Consider the following 17,243-nt stretch of genomic DNA (forward strand, 5'->3'; position numbering starts at 1 on the left):
GGCCCAGCCTCTCAGCCTGTCTCTGAGCTTACATTCTGACTGTGCAGTCCAGTCTGCCCAGCCACACACAGCAGGGCTGAAGGCATCCTCTGAGTCCCGAAGCAAGCTGTGTTCTACCCTCTCAATTCTGGAATGCACCCTCTCCCTTCTGTGGCACTTTGGGTATCCCAGTGGTAAACCACCCACCTCAACTGCACGGACTGCGGCAGTGTGAGGCAGGCCCTGCTCGGACCCTGTATGTCTGCACAGCCGCTCGTTTGCCTACTCCTGCTAGTGCTAGGTGTGAGCTAACCTGACGTTTTCAGTCTAAATGTCTGTGCTTATGAGATCTATAAAACAAGGTGCCTCTAACCCGCAGGCCCCACTTGACCAGAACAGATACCCACCAATATTTAATAAAGCTTGCTTCAAATTTGGCTCAAAAATTGTAGTAGTGCTCTGATTCTTCTCGGGCTTCCCCAAACACTCCCCAGTCCCAGTCTCTGCCTTAGCACCTGCCCTTCCTTCCAGCTGTGAGAATACTCTAGAATTCCTCAGTTTCTCCCATCTCAGGAACATGGCTCCCTTCTGAGCTGTCCTGGCCCCCATGCCCATCAGGTCCTGTGGCTCTCTTCTCTAGTTCTTTCCTTCCTTCTGCCTATTTCCTAGTAAGGCGGGATGGAGCACCACATTGGAGACAGAGCCCCACCAGACAAAGCCAGAATCAAATAGGGCTTCCCGGGGGTAGCAAGGGGACTGCCCATGAGTCCAGGTAATCAGGGACACGCAGGGACCCTGCCTTTGGCTTTTCTGCCCATCCACGCCTGCCGCCTTCCCCCGACCCTGGTCCAGTTCCTTGCCAGTGGATAACTGAGAGCATCAAGCATTGTCTTTTCTATTATCCCCCTTTGGTCAACCAAAGGTGACAAACCAGTGAACCATAAACCATTTTGTTTGGCCTGCCACAACTTTTCAAAGTTTTAGTTAACTGCTGCCATTTAAAAAAATCAGGAGATTCTGCTTAAGAATCCAGCACTCTAGTTTCTTTTGAGAAGTGAGATCTGGTGCCCGGGTTCCTCTGTGGTGGCACCAGCTACAGCTCACACAGGCAGCTCCTTCGCACAGGCCTTGTGTTCCGCCTTCTGACATCCTAAGTCTCCTCATAGCAACTGCCATACACACTGGCCACGTGGCTTCTGACTACTTCTTTGTGAGTCTGTTCTTCCAGAGGAGCAGCTTTTCTGAGCTGAGGCTGTCCTGGCCACCGTTTCACTGCCTCAGGCCTCAGGCCTCAGTGTGGTGGGCAGGCAGAGCAGGCCAAGCAGGAAGGCAGGGCAGAGTCAAAAGCCACGCCTCCAGCCTCTCTGACAAAGGTTTCCAGCACATCCCAGGGTCTACGCGTGTCCTGTCTTGGGCCTGGCTCTGGGGTCAGGTTGCTGAAGACACGGACTGGCTGGCTACTCCTCAGGCCTCTCTGCATCCTCTAGAGCTGGGTCTAAGGCCTAAGGTTCCTGAGTCTGAGCAGCACTGAGGTCTAGAAGCTTCCTTACAGTATAGCTCTCAGCCAAACGTGCACCACGGAGTGGCTGTCTTATCACAGTCCAGCATGACGTTGAGGACGGTGCAGGAGGCTCCTCCTATCGACAGCGCCGTGCGGGAATCCACCCGGTACTTCACAGTGTTCAGGCCTCCCTCCCGGTCCACCTTGAACTGTTCCTGGAAAGAAGAGAAGGAAAGAACATGAACCCACACTTCATGTGTCAGCTGTTCACGTTTCCATTAAAAGGGAAGAGGCCAAAGCTGACATGTTGCCCAGGCCTGAATCCCCTCAGTAAGGAAAACACAGACTTCTCTGTGGGATAATACAGCTACGAGACAGGGGTTCTGGCGCCCAGGCTAAGCCTTCCCACACCAACCTGCATGGACTCTGAGATCTGGGCTGGTCCACACTGCCTAGATCCACACAGCAGCCACCAAACAAGACAAGGCGCTACGGAGTGTGCCTGTCGAGTGACCTGGACCCAGCAGGGGAACGGCACCATTTGAGCCAAAGGGGAACTTGGTGAAATGATGAGGCCTATCGGTTCCATTCCACTGAGGAGACTAGTCAGCACCTGTTTCTGAGCCGCAATGCGTTTCTGGTCTCTCTTCCGCCAGGCTGGGTCATGCAAGTGACGAAATGTCTGGTACCCAGTTGTGATCCCGGAGGGGCGGAAAAGCTGAGGAGAGCAAAGGAGGCAGGCGTCAGGCCGCTTCTCTTGTAATCCTGGCCCTTAGCGCTAACTCCTCTGGGATCCTACAGGCTGCCAAGCGCAGAGGCTCTTAGGAGCCATCCTGTAGGAGAGGAGGCTCGAGCAGAGAGCACAGGGCTGGTTAGACGAGGCCCAGGAGTCAGGGTAAAGGCAGGAATCAGAACCAGGGGGACCCCAAGAATTTTGATGCAGCAATAAAGGGAACCTTGGGACAGCCAGGTAAGCCAGGACCAGGCAGAGCCATACGAGGAGCCTTACCTGGAGGCCAGCTCCTTTGATGCGACGGTAGAATTCATCATCCTCTCTGCCCCAGCCCCAAAAGCGGTTGGACATTCCGTTGCACTGACACAAAGACAGGCAGTGTCTGTCACATGCCCCTCCTCCCAGGGGTGCACTTTGGTCTCCTACTGCTCGGGAGAACCACGTCTGAGCCCAGCCAGCCAGGCCCCCTTTCTTTCCCTGCCCTGACTATTCCGAGTGCATACAGAGTGCCTCGAGGTCCCTTCCCTTCCGCAGAAGGTAAGGCTCAGCACATCCTCTTAGTCCCACCCTGCTTCTAACAGGGAGTTGAACATGTATGTGATGGATATCTCAGGTGCCAGCTCTCTTCAGAAGGCAAAGATGCCCACTGCTACTCTGGGCTTTCCTCTCATGTCCATTCCTCCTTGTTTGAGGGACAACTGGCTCTTCTACATTCTCGATTGGCATCTGCTCAGGGGCTTCATTTACAAAACTGGATTCAGCCATGGAGGACAGAGAAAGCTGCTCTGGTCCCCTCATCTACCTGTGCCCCTGGGTCCCACCAAGAGCCAGTGTACTTTAATTGGGGACTCCTGTCTAGACTCCTGTCCCTCCTAGGGGAGGGAGGGGCTCCATCTCCCCCCAGCCAGGCCATGTTTTACATGCTGTAGCTACACAGCCATCTCATAGGAGAGGAGCAGCGGCACAGAGGCCTGGGAAGGGAAGGGAAGACCTGGTAACCTTGTCGGGGGAGAGGTCCTGCAGGCCCTCCCAGCTCCGGCTCCCTGTGGCCAGCTGTGTTCCCAGCAGAGCTGTCCCTGGCTAACAGCCTCCCTCCTGGCTCCCTCGCACGTCTCTGGCTGCTGAGTCCCCTTTGGCAATGCTCCGTGTGCAGGCCCCAGGAAGGCTGCTCTACCCTCCCAACTGCCTAGACCATGATGGGGAAGATCCCCAGGAAATGAGCAGAGCATCTAGGGCTGGGCCTCACCAGCTGGTAGTGCTGTTTGGACAGCAGCAGAATGCCGCCCACATAGGTCTTGTAGTGGTACAGAGGGTGGAGCTCTGGGGAGGCCACGTGGAAGGGCCCGGCCTCCGGGAAGCCATAGTCCAGCTTCTCATTGAGAGGGAGCAGGTCCACGTCGTGCATGGCGATGTAGTCTGTGCTGTTGCTGCTCTCCAGGAAACCCACGTTGATGAGTGCTGCCCGATTGAACCTGCGCAAGGTAAATAATGCTAGGCAGAGGAAGCAAGCTTGTTCACCGACCTAGCTCAGGCCCTGGCTACAATGGAGGCTTCTCCACTGTCACACCCAGCACTCCGCTGTCACACCCAGCACTGACTTCACCTCGGAACACTGCCCCCTCTGCTCACTGCACAAAGGTTTAGCCAGAAACTGCTCAACTACACAGAAGAATTAGCAGCGAGAAACAAATCCCTGTTCTCAAGCGAGTCAGGCTGGGCACTGAGATGGAAACTGGCGGGGCAAGTGGGCAGCTATTCTCCTAGACAGGGTCGCCAGGAGGGCTGGAATGGCAGGCAGCATCCAAGGTGGAACCTGATGGCCTAAGCACACGATCCTATGGAAGCCAGGACACCGGCCAGCTCCACACAGCCCGAGTAATGCCAAGGTCAGTCAGGGCAAGTACCGTGTGGCTCCAGTCAGCACCCCAAGAACAGACTGGGCCACTGGGTAGAAGCCGAGAGGCAGGAGATGATGGCGGCCTGGCTTAAGGGGTCAGCAGAGGAAATGGTGAGAAGTGGGCAGACCTAGCTGTGCTTTGCTGATGGGCTGGACGCCACGACAGACAGAGCAGGGGAAGGTGAGCTCAAGCCTTTTGGCCTGCGTAACTAAAGTATGCGCTTCCTGAAACGAAGAGGGGAAAGAAAGCAGGTCTGATGGGGGCAGCAATCAGGAATTCAGCCATGATCCAGCCAGGCTCGGGCTACCTGTGAGACCACTAAACAGAGCACCACAAAGGAGGCAGAGAATTCGGGGCTGGGGCTCAGAAAGGACTGGCATTTCCAGAGATCGGATGGGATGGGATTCCCCAGGGAGAGGAGGAGGGGAGGGAAGTGCTGAGCTCTAGGGAACAGCAATCAGTTGTCAGAGAGACCGGGACACTGAAGATGAGGTGAGCAGGGGTGGCCACCGAGACGAGGGAAACCGGAAGTTAAGCGGGGCTTTAGACAGGAAAAGATCTGCTTAGCAGAAGCTGCAGGAGAGGCCGAGAACCCGGGATTGGGGAAGTCGCCTGAGACCTCAGTGAGGGACGCTGTGGGTCCTAAGAGACTGTTGAAATAGGCTCGAAAATAGCTCGGCGGTGGTGGTGGCGGCATATGCCTTTACAGCATTCAGGAGGCAGAGGCAGGAGGATTGCCTTTAGTGGCGAGACTAGCTACATCTACAGAGTGGGTTCCAGGACAGCCAGGGCTACACAGAGAAACCCTGTCTAAAAATAAATAAATACATACATAAAAACAAAAATAAAAAATAGAAGAAGAAAAGGAAGAAGAAGAAGAAGAAGAAGAGAGACAGAGAGGAGAGAGAGACAGACAGACAGAGGCAGAGCGAGTAGCGGGGAGCCTTGAAGAAAGGACAAAGGGAAGGACAGGAAGAAGCAGGTAACAGCAACCGACACATCAGAGAGAGAAAGCCTCTCCCCTGCTTTTCTCTTCTCTTTCCTTTCTTTTTTCTTTGGTTTTGTGTTTTGTTTTGTTTTGTTTTTTAGAACAGGGTTTCTCTGTCTAGCCTTGGCTATCCTGGAACTCCCTCTGCAGATCAGGCTGAGATCCACCTGCCTCTGCCTCCCCAGTGCTGGGATTAAAGGCACACCAGCTTCCCTGGCTTCCTCTTTTAAGACATTAACTTAGAATATCCGTAAGTTAGAGTGGCAGATGTCATAGGACAAGTTGTAAGAGTCCGCCCTTTCCGTCCTTCACGCATGGTCACCAGGCTTGGTGGTGAACACCTTTACCTACTGAGCAGCCTTGCCTCCCAACTGCTGTCCGTTTAGAGGAGCGCCATCTTGGAGCGCCTATGTGCATGCTAGAGGATCACTGAGAGGAACAGCAGACTATGCAGAAGAAGGGCCTGTGGTTGGAGCGCTGTCCCTGAGAGAGGGAGAGGAGTCCGAGGCTACAGTGGAAGAGAGTCCCAGAGAGCCTGGGACAGTGCCTGCTGGGCGGTGAGTGGAGACAGCAGGACTGAGGCAGCGCTCCTCCAGGGACCCTGCATCATTGCTTCTCAGTGTCCTTGAGCAACCTCCACATCAGTGGTCCTCCTAGAGCAGACTTTAGACCACGGCCCACCCCAAAGACTCCCACTAGATCCAGGGAGAGTGGCCTACCTCCGTCCACCATCTGGCCCCTACTCACAGTAGCCCCGCACAGGCCCGGGCCTGAGTGAGAGGAACAGGCACTGGGGTGCGTGGGACAGGCTCAGGAGCTGCTCCTCACCTGAAATGATCCACCTGGTTGAGCACGTAGATGTGGTGCTGGATCCTCTTCCTACTTAGGAAGCGGTGCATGTGGGGCACAAAGACCAGCAGCTCCTCAAAGCGTTCCCGGAAGGGCACCAGCACTGCCAAGCGGTGAGGCCCCCAGGACTCATCTTCTTCCCAGTGCTCAGGGGGCGGCTCTGGGGGGCAAGCCCGGGGTAGACCTGAGGTCTCCTGCCCTTGTCCCCTGGTCACCTGGGCCATATCTCCAGAACAGCTGAGCTGCAGCCAGAGCAGGGAGAAGAAGACCAACAGGAGAAAGGCAATGAAGAGGTTGAAGATGGAGCATTTCCAGCGGAGGCCTCCAGGAAGCAACCGGGCCCTGAGGTGAGAGTGGGAAGGAAGTCAGGAGGGCGGGGCTAGCTGAGATCCTGTCAGGACCCTTCTCTGGCCTCCTCCCCTAAATACTGGGCAATTAGTACAGAAGCAGTGTTTACTGATTTGGCCCATGCTACTTCCACACATCATCAGTCCATTTGCCTCTGTAGGCCCAGCCTGGGCTACCTGCTGGGACCCTCTCAGACCAGTCAGAGCAGTCAGGGCTGCCCCAGTCATTCAATGACTTCTCGCATCCTGACAGTCTGCGTCAGAGCACTCAGAGGAAGGGGCAGGCTCACTGGTGCAGATCTGCTTCTTCCTAGGGCAGCGTCTGGACGTGCTGAGCTGGTGGGAGGCGCCAGCTTAGAAAGGTCCAACCACTGGCTTCCAAATTCCAAACTCATTCTCCAGAAAGTCCACCCCACAGAAGTGTTACTTTGTTGTCCTGCTAAGGTGCCCAGAAAGCTCCCCAAGAATGGGTGTGTACTGACATAAGCCCCAGGCAAAACAGTCAGTAGTTAGTCTAGGAAGCTCAAACCTGCCCATTGTAAGCCAAAGGGACAGTGGCAGATCACAGGATAGCCAATCGGGCAATATGAAGGCAGGTGGAAAGGACAGGGCTGGGTTCAGCACCTATATTCTAATTTAAAGATCTGGACAAACACTAAATATCTCAGTCACTGGGTGTCTGGGAACCTGCCCTTTAGTTTAACAATTACAAAAAAAAAAAAAAAAAAAAAAATACCAGGTGAAAAGTCTTACATGGTGGCCAAGGTGGATTCTGCGTTCAAAGCCAAACTAGGTTACATAGTGAGACTATCTCGAAAACAGACAAAGAAGCAAAAAAGAAACAGTGGAATTCACCTTTGCCCCATTCTAGAAGTTTCTGGAAATACTAGAAAGCTCGTGAAAACCCAAGGAGGCTTCCTCTCCAGCTCCCCCTGGCCCTGCCCAAGTGGCCAACAAAGGAACCTACTTTATAACCTCTAAGGGTCAAGAATTGGCTCTCTTGAGCGTCCTATGGACACTACCTCCCAAGACCGCTATGACCTTGCCTACTGGTTCTTACACTGATTTCACTTTCAATCCTATGGCTGTTCTGCCCCCTCTTGCAAGGTTAATGCCAAAGCCTGCAGTCTAATAGTCAGAATCCTCTGTTGAGGAGCTCTGTGACTTTGTCAAATCTTCAGTCTCTCACAACCATTCATCCTCATCCGGGGTAACACAAGGCCTTTCTACTTGTCAGACTCCTTCTGCTCCAGCCCGTCCCCACACCACCCCCCTTTTCTCCCATGTGATATCCCTTATTTTATCTGCTTAGCAGTTTTCTACCAATCTTTCAAGGCCAAAGACCCACGTCATGCCCATCACTGCCCCCGCCAAGCTCCCTGCTTTGTTTTCCCAGGGTACCTGGCACTTCCCTCTTTACAGCGCTCACATGAGATGGGCCGCATGATCCTACTTGCAGAACATATCATACTTTTATCTGTGGCCTCAGGCTCAGACAGACAGAAAAGAGCTTGTCAATTGTGTTAGCGGAAGGGTCAAAGCAGCCAAGCCTGCTTTTAGGCATACATTGGAGCTGCATCCATGCGACCTTTCTCTAAAGACACAGCTGCACATCTGGAAGCCAGCAGCCCTGAAGCCAGGCCCAGGTCCCACATGCAGCCCGGCAGGACTCCCCTCCCAGGGCTTCTGACTTACCCCCCATTGTGCTGTGGTGATGGTTTCCACTGTGGAGCAGTAGAGTCCAGGCCTACAAATGGCCTGACAAGCCTGGAACCTTTACAGATTCTTTCTTGCACTCTGGGCTCCTTCTGGGAGCAGGACTGAGACTTATATGATGAACAGTGGGTAACAGACCTCCTTTGGGGGAATGAACAATGACCATCATCCAGGAACAAGACATGGATTGGATGGTCCGTGTGCTTTCTCGTGCTGTTTCTTCCATTCAACCTGCCCTTTCTCTCATTCTTTGCTCTAAAGGCCAAAACCACTGAGGGTCCCAATTCAAAGTGATGATACACTGAGAACAGAGACTGCTGGCACCACCTGGTGGTAGTCTCTGGAACTGCAGCCCTGGCTGCTCCCACACTCAGGTTCTCTGGGACGATTTAGAAAAGGGATGTCTCCTGCATCAATCACTGCCTAAGGCTAGTTAGAGGTGCTTCAAACCCGAGCGGGCTCGTTCTAGAGCTGCAACCCAGTTACTACACTCCTTTCTGTAGCATGGATCTTTGCCACTGTGTTAAAAGCACAGAATGCACATCAATTTATTTTTCTGAGAACACAAGAATAGAAAATGATCAGAAGATGGCAGTTCTCTATGAACAATCTTCACTATTCTTCGATGAGCCTTTCCAAGTAGATATTATGATATTCATTTCAGAGATGGAAAACCGAGGTCAGAAAAATTAAGTGGTCTATTTCTGTCCACCATTGACCATGCCTCTATTATATTACTGTCACGTTTTAACACCAAATCTGAAAAACCAAAGACAAATGAGCAAACCCCCCAAAAGAGTGCCCACTAAATTCCAGAGCCTTACAACATCTAGCAAGTGTGTCATTCATTAAGTGAATATACACTAACATGTGTAGGGGAACAAAATGGCAGCAGGAAGCATACGTCAAACCTAAAGTGTAATGCCCCCATAAATCTAGGCAGGAGAATCACCCTTCCCGTTCTGTTTCAGTGTGAAATATCTTAAACTTAGGTCTGAGCCAGACTCACACCTAACACTCAAAGCAGGCCCCACACAAGTACAACGGCACAGGAAATCAACTGCTGGGTGTGTCTAGTATAAGTCAGGCAGTGGCTAACCAACCAGGAAGAGAACACAGGAAGCTCTGTCTGGTCTGATCTTCCCAGCCAGCTGCAATGCATGAGAGAACATGAAGGCAAAGGATAGGATCTGAAGTCACTATGGATATGACGGGACAGACAGAAAAAAATAAAAAATAAAGACCCTCAGCGCCGCTGTAAGAAGCGAACAGAATCAGGTGCCGCATGAAAACATAGATGGAAAAACACACAAAAGACACATGGGAGAGAGGGCTAGACCAGTAGTTCTCAGCCTTCCTATTGCTGTAGCCCTTTTATACAATTCCTCATGTGGTGGCCCCCAACCACAAATTCCGTTGTTATTCCATACCTGTGATTTTTGTTATTGTTATGAGCTGTAATGTAAATATGTGATACGCCAGCCAAGGGGCCCGCGTCCCACAGGTTGAGAACCACTGGACTAGATCGCGGTTCAAACAAAAAGATCAATGGAGAGAGCAAGGCAGAGACCCAGACACAGGGACGCGCAGAAGAGAAGCGAGTAGGAAGAGAGCCATGCAGACAATGCCAATGACGCCCCTCAGAGAACCACAAACACTCAGGGCAACCCCAGAAACCCAGATGTGACGGCGTCGGGTTGTTAGATTCTGCAGGAGGCCGGGAAAAGGAATGGCACCCAGGGGGACACGGCTCCTGCCGGCTGCCGCCGCTCACCTGCCATCCTCCCAGGGCAGCTGCACCGCTTTCCTCCGGGAGGGCAACATCGTGGTGGGACACAGCAGGACATGGGGCTCCGCTCCCAGCCCCGCTGCCCGGCCTGCCCAGCCTACGCGGCGTCTCCGCCCCCGCCCCGCCCCGCCCCCTGGTCCGTCCGGTCCGTCCCTCCGTCCCGGCCGGCTGCACCTCAGAGCCTCAGCTTATAGGTTCTGCTGCGGAGAAACAAGGGCGGGACTTAACTTCTCAGTGCCTCCAAGGGCCCGCTTGGATGTCACAGGAAAGGGAGCTTCCTCCCTTCACCCAGGTCAAAGGCCAGCAAACAAGCAAGGAGCTTGGCGTGTACTCCACATCTGGGATAAGGTACATCTTCCTAAGGCTGGCAGCATCGCAGCTTTCCTAGGGTCAGCCCAGCAGAGTAAGCATGTACGCTTGGAGCACAAGATCCAGTTCAAGATTCAGAGCTGATCTCGGAAGACTTTTGCTTCAAACGCTGCTCTGATAATTCAACAAGGCTGAGGCGAGCCGATTTTTCTGTGCCGGTTTCATATAAACGCTGTCGTCTAACTTGAGAACTGAAGGAAGGAATAGGAGACCGAGATCCCTATTCGCCTGTGTTAATTTATCCACTCTCTTACCTTCACGCGTTACCACTTCCCACGTGGGAAACAAGAGGCAGACTTGATGTCTGCTCCTCTTTCAGGCAAAATTCAATATTCTAACAAGTACCTAACATTTATTAAGTCCTACTTTGTGCTGGTCATTATTATTCTAAATTCTTTATTACTGTACTTTTATTCAGTCTTTACTAATAGGTATTGTTTCCATTGTAAAGATGAAAGAACCAAGGCACTGGCAGGTTTCTCTACATATCTTTTTTCCAGCCACAATCTGTGATCTCAAGTACACTGTTTCAAGATAGAGCTTCACTACTAGTTGAGAGTTGTTCTTAACTCTCTCTTTCCCCTCTTAAACCCTGACACATACAACCCAATCCTTTCCCACCCTGCGGCTCTCCTGGAGCTCTGCATCCCACACCAGAAACTTTCCAAGTCAACCATACATGTGGCAGTTTTTTTTGTTTGTTTTTGTTTTTTGGAGACAGGGCTTCTCTGTATAGCCCTGGCTGTCCTGGAACTCTCTCTGTAGACCAGACTGGCCTCAAACTCAGAAATCCGCCTGCCTCTGCCTCCCAGAGTGCTGGGATTACAGGTGATTTGGCAGATGTTAAAGGCAGGATCGACCTCCTGCAGAGACCAGTTAGGGCCATGAGGTGATGAGAGTCAGGTGACCTGTCCCTCTAGTGTTTAGACCTCAATCTCAAGAAACTAAATTTTACATAAAAACCCAAATAAACTCATTTTAAATCATAGTGTTCAGCTATACGTCATGTCAATACCGAGTACTTTTTTTTAAAAAAGATTTATTTATATGTAAGTACACTGTAGCTGTCTTCAGACACTCCAGAAGAGGGAGTCAGATCTCATTAAGAGATGGTTGTGAGCCAACATGTGGTTGCTGGGATTTGAACTCAGGAGAAGAGCGGTCAGTGCTCTTAACCGCTGAGCCATCTCTCCAGCCCCAATACAAGTACTCTTAATGAGTACTGTAAGAACAGCACTTTGCTCCTGCGTATTCCTTTCAAAGCCTCATAAATCTGTAATGAGAAAAATACCAACATCCCTGCAATGTGTCAGAGGGTTTTAACAAACCCATCACCCGCCTGCTACAAGAAAACATGGCAAGGATAGAGAACGTGATGTTCACAGGGGGAGACTCATGACTGGATGTGTGGCCCTGTGCTCACTGGAAGTGTTCCTTTCTCTCGCCCTCTTTTTGGGTTTTCCAGACAGGGTTTCTCTGTGTAATAGCCCTGACTGTCCTGGACTCGCTTTGTAGATCAGGCTGGCCTTGAACTCACAGAGATACACCTGCCTCTGCCTCCTGAGTGCTGGTATTAAAGTTGTGCACCACCACATCTGGACTTGTTCCAGTCCATGTATAATCATGTCCACCAAGAGTAACCATGCACAGGACAAGTCTTTCTTTTTTTTTTTTAATTGGGAAACCAATGTAACAAACCCACATTCATTGAAAATAAACTCAGTAACAGACTCTGTAGGCTCTGTCTTCAACCAGCACCAAAGTCTCTGCTTGGTTTGACAGCAGTTGCTCAAGCCCCAGAAAGGACAACTGTAAGAAACTAAAATCAACCTCTGGGCCCCTTTCATGCATTGCAACCCCTCCACACCCTTAAATTGACACACAATCACACGCTAGATTAGCAGGCTGGTTCTAAGCCAAAGGCAAGAAAAGCAAGGTTTCTGGAATAGCAAGGAGTCACTGATACACCCTGACCTGCTTAAAGTCCCACGTTAACAAAGGAAGACAGAAGGGAAATCAGCTTGCTGGCCCACCCACTTCCCTCCCCAACCTACCCCAGACAGCAGCCTTGCATCCCTGATCAGTAACACTGAGATTCTGAGACACCAAGGGCATCGCCAGCCCGAGTGATTACTGCAAAAGGTCCAGAGGTGGAGGTGGGGAGGGCTTGTCCCACTACCGGCTCAGCATTAGTCAGCCAGGCTGCTGTCCTCCACCTGAGCCTGAGGAATGGGGACATGCTTGCAGTCCCTCTCTCCTCCAGCACATCTACGGCTGAAAACTGGTCCTCCTCCCAGAGAGGAATTGGTTCCAGGTCCTTTTCCCACTGCCTGGAAGAAGGATCGCCTGTGAGGCTCGGGACAGCTACACCAACTTCTTGGCTTCAAAAAAACTCTTGAGGTGCCGCATCTGCCAGACCCCAATGGCCACAAGGATGAGCGTCTGCAGGATGGACCACCACAGTACTCGCTGGTTGGTGCTCTCGCTGGTTTGTCGGAAGCGCTCCTCTCGCCACTGTTGGGGAAATAAATAGCAAGGCTTAGTAGTACAAGGCTGCTGAAACCATTGTGTTCCAAGCTTGCAGAGATGCCCCAGGGCTACCTACTCCGCCCAACGGTGGCCAAATGCTTGTGGGGACTACCTTCAGGAGCAACAGACAGATGACTGCTGGCAGACTAATGCATTGCTCCTAAGTCTGTCTGTCTGTCTGTCTGAATCAGCCCTCACTGGACCCTTCCTGATGCCTAGAGGACAGGGGAAGCAGTGGTGACAACTCCGAGCGACAGTGGTGTCCTGGAGCACTCAGTGTGGACTGGCCAGGACTTTCAATCTGCTTCTTAAAGGTCACATGTGACACATATTCAGAATGCAAACTGGTGGGCTGGCCCTGGTTTGTTTGGTTCTTAGTTTTTCTGTTTCTATTTGTTTTCCTTCTTTACCAAGCTTCCTATTTCCTTTCTTTTTTTTAAAGATTTATTTATTTATATGAGTACACTGTAGCTATCTTCAGAGGGCAGTAGATCCCATTACAGATGGTTGTGAGCCACCATGTGGTTGCTGGGAATTGATCTCAGGACCTCAGGATGAGGAGTCAGTGCTCTTAATCATTCAGTCATCTCTCCAGCCCTGTTTCCCTTCTTTCTGATGCGGTCTCATGTCAAGGCAGTGGTGGTGCATGCCTTTAGTCCTAGCACTTGGGAGGCAGAGGCAGGTGAATCTCTGAGAATTCAAGGCCATCCTGGCCTCAGAGCAAGTTCCAGGACACAGAGAAACCCTATCTCGAAAAACAAAAAAACAAGGGGGGGAGGTAGAGTAAGTGGAGAGCTAAAACCTCAGGGCTGCCTTTACTGCAAGGAGGTCCTAGCAGACACTGTACAATTGTTCCTGTTTAGGTGGGTCACTGCCGATCAACTACAATTCATTCATGATACCTGTCTGGCTCCTGGTCATGACAAATTCAGAGGCTTGAGATTCCGGGGGCACCCAGAACCTTTAAAATGGCTTCTAAAGTGCTGGTATGAACTACCACTGTGACTTATTGTGACGCCAGGCTCTTACGAGGCAATTACAAATGGACTCTAACACACAGTCACCATTTAGACCTGCACTCTGGAACAGGTAAATGCCCTGGGCTCTGTAAGGACTCTTCCTGCACTGCGGCTGGAGAGCACCCACCCGCTGGTAGTTCTGCTCCTTCTGGATCTGCTCCACTTGCTCCACCAGCTGTCGGACCCTCAGCTGCAGCTCGCTCAGCTTGTCCTTGGCAGCGATTTCTGCATAGTCATTCGCGTGTTCACCCACCTGGATGTCCAGGTGAACTCTCTGGGGAGGGAAGAGCAGGACAGAGTGAGGCAGGCTGCTGCCTTTGAATGCCGGACTGGCAGCTGATCTCCCAACTTTCCTTTTTTTTTTAAAAAAAAAAAAATTCAGTTCACGTACTGAGACCCACTCAACGCTAGGGGCCTCCAGGCTTATAAGCAAAAATCATAAGCTTGGGCTCATGCTCTGACGGATGTTCATATGGTTTGTCCTTTGTAACTGTGGCTTCCGAAGATCAGAAAAACCTCAAAAAGCAAAAACCACAGATTCAAAAAACATACATATTTGTACTGAGTATGAAGACTTTTTGAACATTGTCTAGATCAATTCATATCTCATATATATCACCAACGTTGCACTCCGGATTATAAGTAATCTAGAGATGATAAAGTGTATGACAGGATATGTATGCATTGTATGAAAGCACACTATTAAGGTCTTAACGAATGGCTGTACAAACTGATCAGCCACTATGCCCTGAATGTCCACTGGAAATCCAATGGCTTTAGAAGGCACAATATCCAGTACCTGCCACACTCTAGTCCCCAGTCCCAAGCAGGGTACACTGCCTGAAAGCCTTTGGCTGCCGATGGACCTACTTACCAGCATCCCTCCGGCAAAAAGGGAAAACTTGGTAGAGTTTGAGTGAAGACAGATCTGGTGCTCACCAGGGGTGTGGGAGGTGAATGTGAACCTGCCCTCAGAGCCGTACTGCCGGGCCAGGATGACCTGTAGAGGAAAGGGAGGAGCCTCAGTCAGCAATGCTGCTAGGAGGCTAAAAAATGTTGATAAACGCTCTCAGTACCACAAAAGTCTGCAAGAGGAGCCTTGGACATGTCACAGCACTAAAGGACCCAAAGGCACTCAGCCGAAATTGTGCAATGATTGCAGAGAACTATCTGGGTCAGGGTTGAGGGGTCTGACATCAGGCTGGCAAGTGACTGCTCTCCAGAAGGACTGTTCCACTGTTCCGTACCCACTGTTAGCTCTCTCAGAGTTAGGAGCTCACACTGGCCTCTAAGGTGGAGCTGGCCTGCCTCTACCTTCCAGGGGCTGGGATTAACTGCATATTCTATCAGGACCTCAACGGTCCTTTTTTTGTTTTGTTTTTTTGGGATTTGGTTTTTTTTGAGACAGGTTTTCTCTGTGTAGCCCTGGCTGTCCTAGAACTCACTCTGTAGACCAGGCTGGCCTCGAACTCAGAAATCTGCCTGCCTCTGTCTCCCAGAGTGCTGGGATTACAGGCGTGTGCCACCACCACCCGGCCTGCAAACGCTCTTAATTGATGCTCAACCATTTCTCTAGGCGCCTCGATGAAAAGTGATGGCAAGTAACTTCTACAGCTACTTTGATGCTTAGTGACAACAAAACTTTTTGGCCATCATTTGTCAAAACTGAATGGTACTTTTTGAAAAGTGTTGTTTTATGAAAGTTAAAGCCTAAATAGCAACTTTAGCATTAGCAACTTTTTGATATCCATCACTGCAATTAATACACTTATCGCTAGAGTAAGAGAGCATCCATTTCACAGGCTAGGGAAGTGGTTCAAGGACAATAACTGAATTGGTGGAGTTACTCTGCGGTCACTGAGAAATTGAAAAGAGATCCTGTCCAGCAACCGCGGCCCAAGTTCGTAGAGAAGATCCGGCATCTTCCCACAACACCAACTGTCTTTCTCGATCGAACAGATAAGGAAACTAACAAAGAAGTACCGGAGCGGGTAAGAGCCAGCTCACCTTGTCCTCGGGGTCTTTTACCTCCACGAACATACCAAGCCCAGGGGTGGCTGGCTGGTACTCCTCCCGCTGTTTGTCATACAGCTGCGTCCGGTAATTTCCTGGAGACAGGCGGAAAAGGGAAGATGAGAAGAGCTCGAAGAAGTGCCGGGTTCGCGGACGAAGAGACAGTGCCAGGCTAGCTACCCGGAATGGGTCGCATCCCCCCGCCCCAGTACCACTGACTTGTCCCAAACGCTTCCCTTCGCCCCCGCACCGATGACCATGGTCTCGTCCGGAATCTCCTCAATGAAGCACTTCTTCTCTGTCTCTCCAATGTGGAAGTAGAGCGCGCCTCCGCGGGCTGCAAGCCACAGCAGTAGCAGAAAGGTCCTCATCCCTCTCCCCAGCAAGAGTCCGGGTGAGGTTCCTACAACTCGCACGCCTCGCACCGCAGCCATCTTGCCCCACCTGCCTGCGCAGGCGCAGACTGCCGAGCCACGTAGCCCAGCGGAGGCCACCGCAGTGCCTGCCGGGACTGCGAGTTCCGCCGCATGAACTACAAGTCCCTAGATACACCACGCCTCTGCGCGGCGGTACCTGATTGGGGCCGATTTCTACGGACGCGGATTGGGGGTCTCCAAAATGGAAGGATTTTCTTTGATTTAGCCAAAGACTGATAATGGTTGTCAGCCTGCGCAACGAATATAAGCGGAAGCAAGATTCGAACCTGTTTCACCCAATAGTAATGCAACTCTCCCTCTTACTCATCCTCTCCCCATCCCTCTATACTTTTGTTTGTTTTGAGACAGGGTCCTGCTGTGTAGCTTTGCCTCCCTGGAACTTACGATGCAAACTCCCCTGGTCTGAAATTTGTAGGAATTTTCCTGTCTCCGACTCTCAAGTGCTGGGATATAAAGTGCATGCGACACTGTGTTCAGCTACCATACTCTCTGGGTTACTGTATGCATGGTCTGTCCTCCCCCACTCAGATCTTTTAAATGTATTTATTTCTTTATTACTTTATTTATATTCAAAATAAACCTCTTATGGGCAACATGTAATTAAATCATGCCTTTTAAAAGCCATCCTGCCAAGCTATACCTTTTAATTGTAGAGTTTATGCCACTTACATTTAATTTAATCATTAATAAGATGTATAACTATCATTGTGTTGTTTATGTATGTCTTGTGTTTATTGTTCACCAATACCTTTATTTGTACTAAGTAGATACATTGTAGCATCTTTGTTGTTGTTGTTGTTGCTTTGAGACAGTTTATGCAGCCCTGGCTGGCTCAGACATTGATATGTAGACCTGGCTAGCCTTCTTGAACTCATACAGCCCTGTCTACCTCTGCTTCCCTAGTGCTGGGATTAATCTCTTTGTGCTCATAGGGTTGATGAAAGATACACATCCCTCTCTAGGCTTTAGATTGATGGAGAAAAAGAAAGCCCACACTGGCAGGAAAAGGAGTCTCACATTGTAGTTCAGACAAGAATGAATGGAAACTTACTGAGCAGACTGATAGTGCAGAGATT

General features: G+C 50.9%; 2 protein-coding genes across 2 annotated transcripts; both read right to left on the reverse strand.

The window, feature by feature from the left end:
• Nucleotides 1–379: 379 nt before the first annotated feature.
• Nucleotides 380–9,909, reverse strand: B4galt7 (beta-1,4-galactosyltransferase 7). The gene is made up of 6 exons (XM_052156347.1): nt 9,786–9,909; nt 5,928–6,290; nt 3,460–3,685; nt 2,490–2,573; nt 2,094–2,198; nt 380–1,695 (listed from the first exon to the last, which is right to left on the reverse strand). The coding sequence occupies exons 1-6, from the start codon at nt 9,833–9,835 to the stop codon at nt 1,540–1,542; spliced, it is 984 nt and encodes a 327-aa protein (XP_052012307.1). The 5' UTR covers nt 9,836–9,909; the 3' UTR covers nt 380–1,539.
• Nucleotides 9,910–11,837: 1,928 nt separating this feature from the next.
• Nucleotides 11,838–16,192, reverse strand: Tmed9 (transmembrane p24 trafficking protein 9). The gene is made up of 5 exons (XM_052156348.1): nt 15,981–16,192; nt 15,725–15,825; nt 14,592–14,717; nt 13,845–13,991; nt 11,838–12,683 (listed from the first exon to the last, which is right to left on the reverse strand). The coding sequence occupies exons 1-5, from the start codon at nt 16,162–16,164 to the stop codon at nt 12,534–12,536; spliced, it is 708 nt and encodes a 235-aa protein (XP_052012308.1). The 5' UTR covers nt 16,165–16,192; the 3' UTR covers nt 11,838–12,533.
• Between the last annotated feature and the right edge of the window lie 1,051 nt (nt 16,193–17,243).

This window comes from Apodemus sylvaticus, chromosome 14 (genome assembly GCF_947179515.1).
Source record: "Apodemus sylvaticus chromosome 14, mApoSyl1.1, whole genome shotgun sequence".
Classification (NCBI taxonomy): domain Eukaryota; kingdom Metazoa; phylum Chordata; class Mammalia; order Rodentia; family Muridae; genus Apodemus; species Apodemus sylvaticus.

What these genes read in the sequence shown, in the direction of transcription:
- B4galt7 (XM_052156347.1), bottom strand. Translation starts at nt 9,835, where the DNA reads ATGTTGCCCTCCCGGAGGAAAGCGGTGCAGCTGCCCTGGGAGGATGGC. An exon ending in TCAAAGGAGCTGGCCTCCAG is followed by an intron (nt 2,199 to 2,489) that starts GTAAGGCTCCTC and finishes TGCTCTCCTCAG; the next exon opens with CTTTTCCGCCCCTCCGGGAT. An exon ending in GCATTGCGGCTCAGAAACAG is followed by an intron (nt 1,696 to 2,093) that starts GTGCTGACTAGT and finishes TCTTCTTTCCAG; the next exon opens with GAACAGTTCAAGGTGGACCG.
- Tmed9 (XM_052156348.1), bottom strand. Translation starts at nt 16,164, where the DNA reads ATGGCTGCGGTGCGAGGCGTGCGAGTTGTAGGAACCTCACCCGGACTC. An exon ending in GGACGAGACCATGGTCATCG is followed by an intron (nt 15,826 to 15,980) that starts GTGCGGGGGCGA and finishes GCCTGTCTCCAG; the next exon opens with GAAATTACCGGACGCAGCTG. An exon ending in AGGAGCAGAACTACCAGCGG is followed by an intron (nt 12,684 to 13,844) that starts GTGGGTGCTCTC and finishes TTTCCCCAACAG; the next exon opens with TGGCGAGAGGAGCGCTTCCG.